The 11,683-nt window shown below is 37.6% G+C and overlaps 2 protein-coding genes across 2 annotated transcripts; one reads left to right on the top strand and one right to left on the bottom strand.

The window, feature by feature from the left end:
• Positions 1-1,026: 1,026 nt before the first annotated feature.
• Positions 1,027-5,072, bottom strand: trim108 (tripartite motif containing 108). The gene is made up of 6 exons (XM_079446005.1): positions 4,546-5,072; positions 4,210-4,305; positions 3,771-4,004; positions 3,500-3,573; positions 3,281-3,396; positions 1,027-2,495 (listed from the first exon to the last, which is right to left on the bottom strand). Exons 1-6 carry the CDS (start codon positions 5,035-5,037, stop codon positions 1,975-1,977), a joined length of 1,533 nt encoding a protein of 510 aa, XP_079302131.1. The 5' UTR covers positions 5,038-5,072; the 3' UTR covers positions 1,027-1,974.
• A 766-nt stretch (positions 5,073-5,838) lies between these two features.
• On the top strand, positions 5,839-11,216 carry LOC306886905 (zinc-binding protein A33). The gene is made up of 6 exons (XM_079444269.1): positions 5,839-6,294; positions 6,401-6,496; positions 6,609-6,842; positions 6,964-7,046; positions 9,621-9,736; positions 9,931-11,216. The coding sequence occupies exons 1-6, from the start codon at positions 5,884-5,886 to the stop codon at positions 10,386-10,388; spliced, it is 1,398 nt and encodes a 465-aa protein (XP_079300395.1). The 5' UTR covers positions 5,839-5,883; the 3' UTR covers positions 10,389-11,216.
• Positions 11,217-11,683: the final 467 nt, after the last annotated feature.

Genomic DNA, 11,683 nt, shown 5'->3' with positions numbered 1-11,683 from the left:
AGGAATTGTAGGTGGGGGGAGGGAATGTCCAGCGCTCTCTCCACCCTCAATACCACGACTGAGGTGCCCTTGAGCAAGGCACCCCAACTGCTCCCCGGGCGCCGCAGCATGGCTGCCCACTGCTCCAGGTGTGTGTTCACGGTGTGTGTGTGTGTGTGTGTGTGTGTGCATTTGTTCACTACTCACTGCTGTGTGTGTGCACTTGGATGGGTTAAACGCAGAGCACCAATTTCGAGTATGGGTCACCATACTTGACAATACGTCACGACTTATTTAAAAGTCCTGAGTTCTCCCCTAGTCTTTGTCTGAGCTCAGTGTTTAATAAATGGATATGCGTGTTGATGCCTACTTCGTTTTCCCGATCGTTTGTTCTTTTATATTGTGACGAGCGTCCCGAAGTGTCATCAGCGTCGCCCTGGAAACAAGCGATGAACACCTGCCCATCCTCATCACAGGCATATCGGTCACAGCTGCGGCTCATCAGGCGGCGGCTACATAAGCCACGCAAGCCCCACACACAGGGAGACTACTCCATGAGACCAAGCACTAACTCGCCCTCTCATTTCTCCCACAGACAGCAGCGTGTGACCGACCAGCCCCACTGGAACACTGCACAGATTCACTGCACTGGGAAAGGAGGAAGAGAGCACTCACCGCACTGGAGCACCCACAAGGACCTTTTTCCCCCTTTGTTGCACTTCACTCCTTGTCAATAAAGCCACCCTTCGAGACATTTAACCTGCCTTCCCTGTCGTGTGATTCCTCACCCCGTTACAATATACTACAACCACAACCGGTAACAACATCTTTCCTGTAGTCATTGTTGAGATTGCAGCGTTTGCTGCTCCTACTGTGATTCTTCTTCAGATCATCTGTGCAAGAAGAGCTGGTGAGATTTGAAAATCACAGAATCTAATGATTCACACTGATCAACAGTGTAATCAATCAGTCAGTCAATCAATAAATTAGTTAATTAATTACTCAATCAGTTGACCAATTAATCAACTAATTAATTATTTCTCATTTAACATTTAAATTGTTTTTATTGATTTGTCTTGTAGGAAGGAAGAAATCCCACCACCCAGAGGAAATAGAGATGCCTACAATATTACAACAAAACACTTTGTAAATAAGATTACAGCAAGATTTATTTAAAAGTTTATGGAAATTATAGATATTTGCATTGTCACGAATCTGGTCCATGCCCTCCCGGTTAACCACCACCAGAGGTCACCTGTTCACCACAGTAACTCTTACACTACACAGCACACTGGACTCAATTTCCCATAATCCATTGCACTGACGACATGCACAGCTGTTCACTATTTCGCTCACACCTGATCACCATTTCACAATCAGTATCACTCTCTATTTAAGCCTGGGACTTGCTCTAGCTCAGGGCCGAGTATTGATCTGCGTTTAGTGCTCACCTAGCGCTAGCTGCTTTACCGTGCCATTCCATTCCGTGTTCCTGTTTTGTTCCTGTAATTGTCAGCGTTTATCTCTCTCCTAGCGATAGCTACATTACAGAGCCTTAGTTTAGTTTTAGTCTTGCCTTGTTTTTCTTACCGTGTCTGACCCTGCCTGTGTTTCCTGGACTAATCCTTCGCCTCTGCCGTTTGGACTCTGTTCACTCCCGTTTCTGGACTATCTCTCTGCCTTGCCCCTTTGGATACTGTTCGCTGATCGTCGACCCACGCTTGCTCCACGGATTGCTGTGTCTTGCCATTGCCATACCTGTTTGCCCCTGTCTGACCCTGCCTGTTTTCTGACCATGTTTTGTAATAAAGCTTTGCATATGGATCCGCACGTCTCATGTCTCGTCAGCCCCGTAACAGCATACAGCTGTCAAAGTCATTTTCCAATGTTTTATATTGTATTGTACAGACTGATTAAATACAGTGATCAACAAAGCAAGACAGGTACCTTAATAAACATGAATAGTTTTTTGTAGCTAGTAACTGTGCTAGCATGTTAGCGTTTGTCAGTGTTGAACTCATATGAGCAGACAGTGAGCGGATCACTGTTCATTCCATCCAGATAAAGTCCTGGAACCAGAGTCAGACAGCAAGGCTTCTTTGAGCTGTAGTTGATCTGAGCCAAGCGAGACATGTTGTCAGCGTTATAGAATGACACCTGCTTTCTCTCACAGTTCAGATACAACCCTATTTTCTGTGGTTTATCTCGAGTATTTAACGCAGTGTCCTTTCCATCACAGGTGAGAACGTATCCTTTACTGTGTTTAAGGTGGAGCAGGATCTCACTCTCAGCTGACTTTGCTGCACCCATCTTAACTCCCACAGTCCAGTCTGGCTTTTCTCCAACCTCTATTTCCCAGTAGTGCTGGCCAGTTTGGAAGTTTTCCTCTGAAACTGTACCAGGGTTGAAGTCTTTATAGAGAGCAGTCACTCTGTCAGCTTGTCGGATTCTGGCGCCCCCTGGAGACACTTTTAAGTATGACTGTCCAGGATTTTTCAGGGTCAAACTCTCAGGAACTACAGCACAGACACAGACAGGAACATTATTAAAAGGCAGTTTACTGGTTGAATGATAAGTTTTAGCAGTTCTTACAAGACAGCACTGTGCTGAACGTTCTGGTTACAGTTTGTTTTAAACCCATAATCAGACAAATTTAACTTTTGAAATGAATTCCCCAAACCACTAAATGTACAGATTTCCTCCATTCAAAATTGGTTTACATTTTTAAGAAATTAAGGTTAAAGTTTGAAAATCTCCTGTTCATTTTCATTAATAAAATGTGTAATACAATATTCAACTGACTAAACATGTCATTGTGATTATATCATGCATTTGTATAGTGAATTTTGATTAGTCTTAGCTCCCTTTACAAAAGCTGATGATAAAGATGAGGATGTTGAAAATGAAAAGAAAAAAGGGTCTTTTAAAAATCTAGTTTTTTTATCTATGTGCCAAGTTCTTAGAAATGTAATAATTACATTATATCTTATTTATTTATTAATTGATTCATGAATTGTAATCAGTTTTATACTTTTTAAAATTATCATTAGTAGTAGTATTATTAGTATTTAATGTATTTTTGAATTATTTAATAGATCTGTCGTAAGTAAGTAGTTCTCACACACAGCTGACAGAAAACAAGACAAATACAGGATCATGACAAGCACAGTACCAAAGTTTACAATTTAACCCCACACAAAACCTTAGCAATTTTCTTTATAAGTGCTGGCATCTTCCACGAATGCAAATCTTGTTTCACTTTAGCTGAATTTTACAACATGTGTTTTGTCATACACTTCACCTGGTTTGATGGATCCCAGCATCTCCTTCCACATAAAGAACTTCAGGTGAGTTTCATGGGGACCAAGAAAGAGAGAGTCAGGAAGCACAGTAAGATCTTTCACCCTTGACGTGTACCTGAAAGTTATAGAGAAAGTCAGCATAGCGAAACTTCATTCCTACCCTACACACTGATAGCGTTTAGTACTAAATAACAGTAATAGTATTGTGTTTTATTTACTTGATATTTGATGGTGTCATGTCGGCTTTCTGCTTCATGTTCTTTGTCATTGGATATCCTTTTTCATTCCACCACTGCAGACAAATACACTAATTAGTGCTTTATTTATAATGTACAGTGTAAAGCATAACTGTAATCGAAAACTCAAAGGTAATACATTATAATAGATCCTAATAGATTATAAATTGTGATTACTGTTTTTTTAAACAAAACTGTCCCTTTAAAAAACAAAACCCTTTAAAAATAAAATGGTCATGTAATGTGTTGTAACCTGTAGAAAGTGATCAGGTTGCTCAATCTCCAGGGCTGATTGCAGAATTATCTCCTTCTCTTTGTTCTCCATGAACCGTCTGTTTATCACAGACTGATTATTCTGCATGAATTCTATAACTTTCTTTTCCTCTTTCTCCAATTGTTTCTTCGCCTCATCCTCTTTCTGTCTTAAGAACTGGTGCATTTCTTCAAACTGAGCAGAGATCCGGGCTGATAAAGTTTTGGATTTATCCTAATTAGATAGGGGGAAAAAACATTCATGGATTGTGGCTTTAAATTAGTGATTTGTTTTGTTTTCATTCTTACCTTGAGGAGCTATTTCTATACTATATCTATAAAAAGTATTTTTTTAACAAATGTCATGAATTATTGATGATAATAGCAGTTTTTGGGGAAGGGGGTGAAATATACACACACCGACACACATACTTTGATACCTCAGTTTTGGTGATCTCAGTTGTCTGTTGTTGGATCATGTGATCCAGCTGTCCATTTTCTTTGGCAAGAAAACCCAACGCAGTCTTCAGCTCCCCCTAGAGAAAAAGACATGTCAGGCACATTTGAAAACACTGACAGAGAACAATGAAGCTTCTCTGGATATCTTAAATGAAATAAGCCTGGGATTCAAATTTAGAAACCTAATTATGCCATGAATAACACCACACAAATAGCAAATAGGTTGAAAGACACTTAAATGCAGGAAAGGAGCATTTAAACTGCAGTGCTTTCATCAGGAAGTCAGATTTGACTCGTATGTAAATAGGGGTGTTTACCTTGTTGATCTGTGCAGCTTCTTTCACTGGTTTAAAGACATGTCCTTTATGTTTGTCTCCATCCCTGCAGATAACACACACCAGCTTCTGATCAGTCTCACAGAACAATTTAAGTTTCTCATCGTGTTCCGAACACATCAACATCCCTTCCATTTCTGAGAGCTTTGAGCTTCCTTTTCCTTCTTTAGGTGTAGATTCATCCATTTTCAACTCGACAAGGTGCTCTCTCACAGTGAAGGTCATGTTCCTCAATATACGGCTGGATTTCAGGTCTTCTTCGTCATAGGGACTTTGGCATTCTGGGCAGGCTTTTGGTCCCAGACTGGCCTGCATGTGGCCCGTGATACACTTCCGGCAGAACGAGTGTTCGCAAGAAAGTGTAACTGGGTCGGTAAAATCGCTCAAGCACACTGAGCATTTTATCTGTAAAGCCAAAGCTGAATGCATTTTTGCTTCCTTCCTCAGCTGTGCTCTGCCAACACCTTGTTTCATAAGCGAACACTTTCAGTTTCATATTTGGTTTGCATAACAAGGTAGGGTTCCTCCCACGGGTTATGTAACTCAGAAGCTAACCAAACCAGAATATCACACCTTACACCTATATACCTATCTTTAAAAATAAAGAATACAGACTCAGATTGTATTGTATAGGAATAAATACTTTTCAGTCAATGCTTGTACTAAGCAAAGACTGTAAATTTCTATTCACAACCTTTTCCATTATAATAACAGTTGAACAAATATTTTGAACGTTTTGCAACCCACAAAAATCACCCAATGTAGTTAGGGAGAAATATGGCTGTGAAAATCCATAAACCATTTTCAACATTTGTAACACAAAACGTTCTCAGCTACGTTGCATTTTCTATAAGAAAAATCCAGAACATTTCATAAAATTAGTTTTTCACTGAGTAACAAAAAACTACATCAATACTGTGATAACACTTTACAATAGAGTGTTATTCATTGGTACATCATATTGGTTATACAATATTATAAGCAAATATAAATATACAATCATAGTAATCTATATTTATATATTACCGTAACCTAATAAATGCTGTTAAACCTTTTTAGTTCATAACATCTAATGCATTAACTTATACTAATTAATTGAAACTTGTTTTAAATTGTTGCCGGTACTGTTTTTATAAGGTTTTTTTAAGCATTCTTGAACTCAGTGCAGAAGTATGCAAAACATTTTGTTCTCTTGTGTGAGAGGGTGTGTTTTGATTCAATAAAGGACTGGACAAACATTACAGCTTCATTGTTCCATCAGGAAAGTCTGTACATACTAGTCTGACTACAACAGGTGAAGCTTTCTGTTTTTCATTGAACATGGCTTCAACACTTTCTCTCTACCTCATGTGTCCAGTGTGTTTGAGTGACTTCAACGATCCAGTAAGTTTACCTTGTGAGCACGTTTTCTGCCGACAGTGTATTACAAGTTATTTGGAATCACATGAAGGTGCTCACAAATGCCCGGAATGCAGACAAAACTTCACCAGACAGGATCTCAAAGGTAACCGAGTGCTGAGAAATGTTGTGGATGCCTTACAACAACAAAAACCCAAGACAAGACAACAGACACCAAAGAATGCTCAAGAAATGCTATGCGCTGAGCATATGGAACCACTTAAACTTTTCTGTGAGAATGACCAGAGATTGGTTTGCCTCATCTGCAAGGAGGGAGAGAAACACGGTGGACACAGTTTCAAGCCTGTTAAAGAAGCCATGGAAATCAGTGAGGTTGTTAATAATTTATTAATTCAACAAATAAGATGCTACAGTTGAGATGAAAATGTTGCATTGAGACTCAGATGAAAATGTTGTGTTCTTGCTATTGTTCATTTAGAAGGTTGTGAGGGAAGCACTGAGATTTATTTTACATGACAATACACAAATGGGCGACATGATCTTGAGTCAGATGCTTGAAATGACTAAATCTAAGGTAAGGTTATGAAAATACATTATGTTGTTGTTTCCTCAGGTTTTTGGTCTGCCACTCTCAACTTTTTTGTCTGTCACATTTCTTCTACTATTCACATTATGTGAATCCACAGGAAAGAGCCAAATGTCTTGAGGAAGAGATGCATGCTCAGTTTAACAAAATGCATGACTTCTTGAGGAAAAAGGAGAAAGAAATGGTAAGGCAACTCCCGAGACAAGCAAGTAGTGCCGAAGTATCAATGAGGCAAAATGCATCATTTTTATCAAAGATGCAAATAAATGGAAAGAACCAGGAGTCTATATTGGAGTCAGGACTACAGTTAAGCCAACCTGAGAGGTTTTTAGAGGTAATTTCATTCTATTCTCTTTAACAAAAATACAAATACCAGTACCATGTTTGAACTATAATTTATCACAAATTGCATGGTAGATTTCATTAAGCTTCAAAACCGTTTCCATTGTTTTCAGTGGTGGAGTGAAAAAGGTTTCCCTTTGGTTGATGCAATCACACTCAGTGAGAACAAAGACGTCAAGTTTCCTCTGCCAACCAAGTAAGATGTAAAATGTATTTTCACATAAAAGATTTTGCCTGCTTTGCCTGTTGTCCTTAATTTTTTTAATGTGTATACACTTAATACGCTGACTGCAACCACAGTGGCCGCATACGACTGTCACAATGTGTCGTAATGAACTTCTAATTTGTGTGTGAATCCTGTAGGTTTCTGTTTGCCTGCATTTACTTTGTCCTTTCTGTAATATAACAAGACTGTAAGATCATATTTCACTATATTGCCCATGTATGAATGGATGGATGAATGAATAGCTACACATATAATACCCATGCTCAACATTACTTTTGGAGGAAACACATTATGAGTTACAATAAATAATTATATTTCAGCTTTTTATTCTTAACCAGCCGTTATGCAGAAGTAGAAATAGCATGTATTAAATATGAGAATTTTCATTGCATCCAAAGCTTACGTCGAATCCAAAAGTCCCACATCCCACAGTGTGGTTCTTGCACCCAATATCTCTCCTAGAAAGGTCTCCTTGGGAGATTTCGACCAGTAGAGACCTTCTGTCACAGACGCGGGGCTCAATAAAGCACCCCTGCTTCAAGATATGTAAACTGTGGGTTTGGCCACAGAGGTGGCCCACTCCTAAATTCTGATCTCTAAGGTTGATGGAATCTAGAGAGCTGTCTCCAAAGTGTACACTTTGAAGTGGTGACTCTTCATGTGAACAGCGCCCTTTAGACCCAGCCAAGGAATGAAGAGTGAGGAAGCTTTCAGAGGAGCTAGGAGTGAAAATATAGGCATAGGTATATTCTGTGCTTAGGTATATATATTTTAACTTTGCCGTTTAAATAAATCCTATATTTCACATATTTAAACAGGGCATCTTGCAGTATTAATGTGTATTATGAATTTCTTAAATAACCATCTTCTATCGTAGCTGATGACACTTTGAAGTGACGTTTAAATGATGAAGAATATTCCAATAAACAAATAGGTTTTCCATCGATTCCTCCATCCTAATTTTCTTTCCTTGCATTCTTTCCTAACATTCTAAAGTGGGACACCTCAAAGTGTGGGCTGTCCACACTAAGCAGAGTGGACCCCAATGGGGTCAACTGTGGGCCAACAACATGCCCACTGTATGTCCACACTGTGGACTTGGTGTGGGCACTATATGGGGAAAGTGTAGGCATACTGGGCAATTTCATTATGCATCTCATCCCATGCTTCCGTTGCTAATTCCAAAATGTAATTTTACAGCTTGTAACAAAGGCTTAAGACATTTACTTTACTTACTTTACTTTTGTCATTTAGCAGACGCTTTTGTCCAAAGCGACTTACAAATAAGAAAAAGTAACTAAAACTAAAAAGTTACAACTCTATAAATACTATCTACCCACATATTTAAGAAAATAAAGAAATTAAATAAAAAGCTACTACTATCCCTTGCCGGTGTCCCTGCCCGGTGGAGTCGCACGGTAGAGTCGATGGTCTTTACACTCTTTACTTTCCGTCCATAGACGTCCATAGACGTTTAAAACTCAGACGACAGGTTTTAAAAAAAACAAAGACAGGATTACGTCAGAGGATTACTTCAAATGAAACTGCATCACTAATTGTTAGCCCAGGTCATTCAATACCTTCAATCATGTTATACTTTGAGTACTATTAGCTGACTTGGCTTCAAAATGCTGACAAGCATTAAACAAAGGGGTCAATGTAGGATGATATGTCAGAGCGAGATTTTGTGGACTGCTCTTAAATAATCAAAAATTCTAGTTAAAAAGAAAAGAGAGAGAAGAAAGGCCTGTGATTTCAAAGAATCTTGAGCACTGCATGAATACAATTTAAACAAAATTGAACCGTAACACCAAAAGAGGAGAAGACATTTATAGCAGAGCAATGCAGTTATTAATGCAGTAGTTAGAGAATGAGAATTGGATCTTCTTCAAGAACAATACTGTTATTACCTCATGTCATGCAGATGCTAGAAACTATTTTACTAATATAATTGTCAGAACAGCGCTAACAACACGTTTCTGTGCGAGTGTGTGTCCATACTGTATGTGTGTGCATTTGTAAAAGAGAGAGAGCGGGAGAAATAGAGTGCTTTCCATACATGATAAAACATGATTTTGTGGCAATAGATGGAAATAGTAAGTTTTTTTTATCTTATTGTTTATCGGTTCTTATTCTGTGTTCTGCTGTAAGGACCTTTGAAATAACTGAAATCATTTGGTCAAAGTAATATGGAGATGTAATAGCAGTCAAAGCACATCTTAGAACATTTCTCAACCAATCAGATTCAAGGATTCAACAGCCCCATAGTATGAATGAAAAATAATCTGTTTTTTGAGCTTTAAATTATGCAAACCTATTAGACCACCACAAAATCATCAATCTGTAAATAAATTGCCAAAATAAAAAGCTAGGCTATAGATGAACTACACCACATTCGCATTGTGTGTCTTAGAATACAACATAAAAATATGTTGAGCTTGTGTATTTAATAAAAACTCACAAATTATAATTTTAAAAAGTCATTAGCTTCGATTCTTACATTCAGTGTGGCTTAAAAACATTTGAAACAATTATTTTCTACAGATTTAAGTCAATAATTGATGGTACTCGAGTGATTTCTGACCACTTCACCCTTGGCCCTTATGAAACTGACTTGCCACTAATTGTTTGGAGAGACATGCTAGGTTCTGTTAAACAAGGTGAGTTGAGCCTAAAGCAACATCTCACATAGTAATATTTATGTAACATCATTTAGCATTCTTTGTTTCTTGCTGAGTTTCTGTTGTTGCACTTCAAAGGTCATTGGATTTATGTAAATATTAGTTTTTTTATTATTTATTAAGTTTCATTAATTTGGAGAATGTTTGTTTCCTACTATATTTTTTTTCTTTAGACCTATCAGATACATCTACAATAGACAAAGACCTGAAACTGACTATAAAAAAAGATAGCCATCTGCAGTCTCAAGAGGAAGATTATTTTGCCAAATTACAGAAGTTTCACAATGGTTACAAGGACAATTATGTGGAGAAAATACCACCTGGTCAGGTGTACTGGGAGGTTGATGTAGGAACTGAAGCAGGATGGGAACATGGACTTAAAGTTAGATATTACCCAAAGGAGAAAAAAGGTTCTGTCTGGCAGACACTGTTTTCTAAATGTTTTGAGAACATATCTGTTTCTGTAAAGAATGACAGACTGTATGCTGTAAGGGGAGGTGAAGAAACCCCACTCGTCACTCAGATACCCAGCAGAGTCGGGGTTTATGTGGACAGTGAGAAGCGTCAGGTTGTATTTTGCAATGCAGACAATATGTCTCTCCTTCACACAGTGTGGTGTGGAGATAAATAGATTTATATAGAAATCAAAAATTCCATTCACTAAACCTGCTTTGAATTATAAGTGACATTTATAACCATTTAGTCAGAGAAACGGTCTGGTCATCCTATTAATTTTGATATAAATGATAATTATTGTATAAATTGTGATTATTGTTATAAATCAATTTTTTTGTTGTTGTTATAAATCTTCCTCAGTCGGCCTATAGGCTGGTAGAAGACTGTTACAGTAATACAGTTTTGGGTACTAAACAAAAACTCTGATTCTTGGTACCAGACAAAACTTTGTTAACAGGTTTTGAGTACCGTCAGACAAAATGTATATTTGCTGACAGGATCTTGGCACAATCTAACAAAATAAACAATATGTCCAACATAATGTCATATGATGGGGTATGTCATGTTTAAATTGTATTTCTTCTGATGAAGACATTTGTAATTTATAAGTGAAAGAATAACAGTTAATGCTATGCAGATCATGCCAAGAGTATTCTGTCACAGCCAGCTGCTGGAGTGCCTATGTCATCCACCAGAGGGCACTCCTTCTGGATCATTGTTTGTCTGTTCCGGACTTCTTGCACTGATTAGTGTTTCGTTACTGTCAGCTGTTTGTCATTCACCTACCTATTAGCTCAACCTGATATATAGGCCTACTGTACCTTGCTCATTGTGCTTTTTGTTGTGTTGGTATTGCGTTCTGTTTCCTTGTGTTTTCTGTTGCTCTGTTTTTACGGGTTCCTATATTGTGGATTAGCATACCTTGTGCATTTTTTTTATGGATTACTGTTTTTGGACTCTTTAATAAAAGCTGAGACTCTTTAATAAAAGCTGAAATGTTGATTAAAAATAGAAAGAAAGAAAATAATGACAAAAAAATTAAAAGAACGAAAACACAGCAAACTATTTTCACAGCAATCATATGTTAAATAATTTGAGAACAATCTATATAGTAATAGGCTAATGGTACTGATAGTTTGGGTTTTTTAGGGTTTGGTAGATGGAGGAAAACATTGATAACACATTTTTCAAACTGAAAGTGATAGATTCAAGATTCAAGATTTTTATTCATCACATACACAATTATACAGAGTATAACCAGCAGTGAAATGTAGGTCAGGTCCGCTCCAAGGACAGTGCAATTGTATAGACAAATATTAAGAAGAAGAAAAGTAAAAAAAAATATAATAAAATAAAAGATAAAAAAATGTAAATATAAATGTGCAGGTCAGTATGTTGTTGACATAAATAGTAATATAACAGGAATGTGCAAAAGAATGTGCAAAAAAGTTGTACAGGGTATTTAAATAG

This window comes from Barbus barbus (genome assembly GCF_936440315.1).
Source record: "Barbus barbus genome assembly, chromosome: 21".
NCBI lineage: Eukaryota > Metazoa > Chordata > Actinopteri > Cypriniformes > Cyprinidae > Barbus > Barbus barbus.
Note: the sequence above shows the minus strand (reverse complement) of the source record. Positions and strands in the feature narration are given on the sequence as shown.

Bases quoted from the DNA above. Each gene is read 5' to 3' on its own strand.
- trim108 (XM_079446005.1), bottom strand. From the start codon at position 5,037: ATGAAACAAGGTGTTGGCAGAGCACAGCTGAGGAAGGAAGCAAAAATG. The intron at 4,306-4,545 runs GTAAACACCCCT...CTTTTTCTCTAG, and splicing joins AAGCTGCACAGATCAACAAG to GGGGAGCTGAAGACTGCGTT. The intron at 3,397-3,499 runs GTAAATAAAACA...TATAACTTTCAG, and splicing joins ATGACACCATCAAATATCAA to GTACACGTCAAGGGTGAAAG.
- LOC306886905 (XM_079444269.1), top strand. From the start codon at position 5,884: ATGGCTTCAACACTTTCTCTCTACCTCATGTGTCCAGTGTGTTTGAGT. The intron at 6,295-6,400 runs GTTGTTAATAAT...TTGTTCATTTAG, and splicing joins AAGCCATGGAAATCAGTGAG to AAGGTTGTGAGGGAAGCACT. The intron at 6,843-6,963 runs GTAATTTCATTC...CATTGTTTTCAG, and splicing joins AACCTGAGAGGTTTTTAGAG to TGGTGGAGTGAAAAAGGTTT.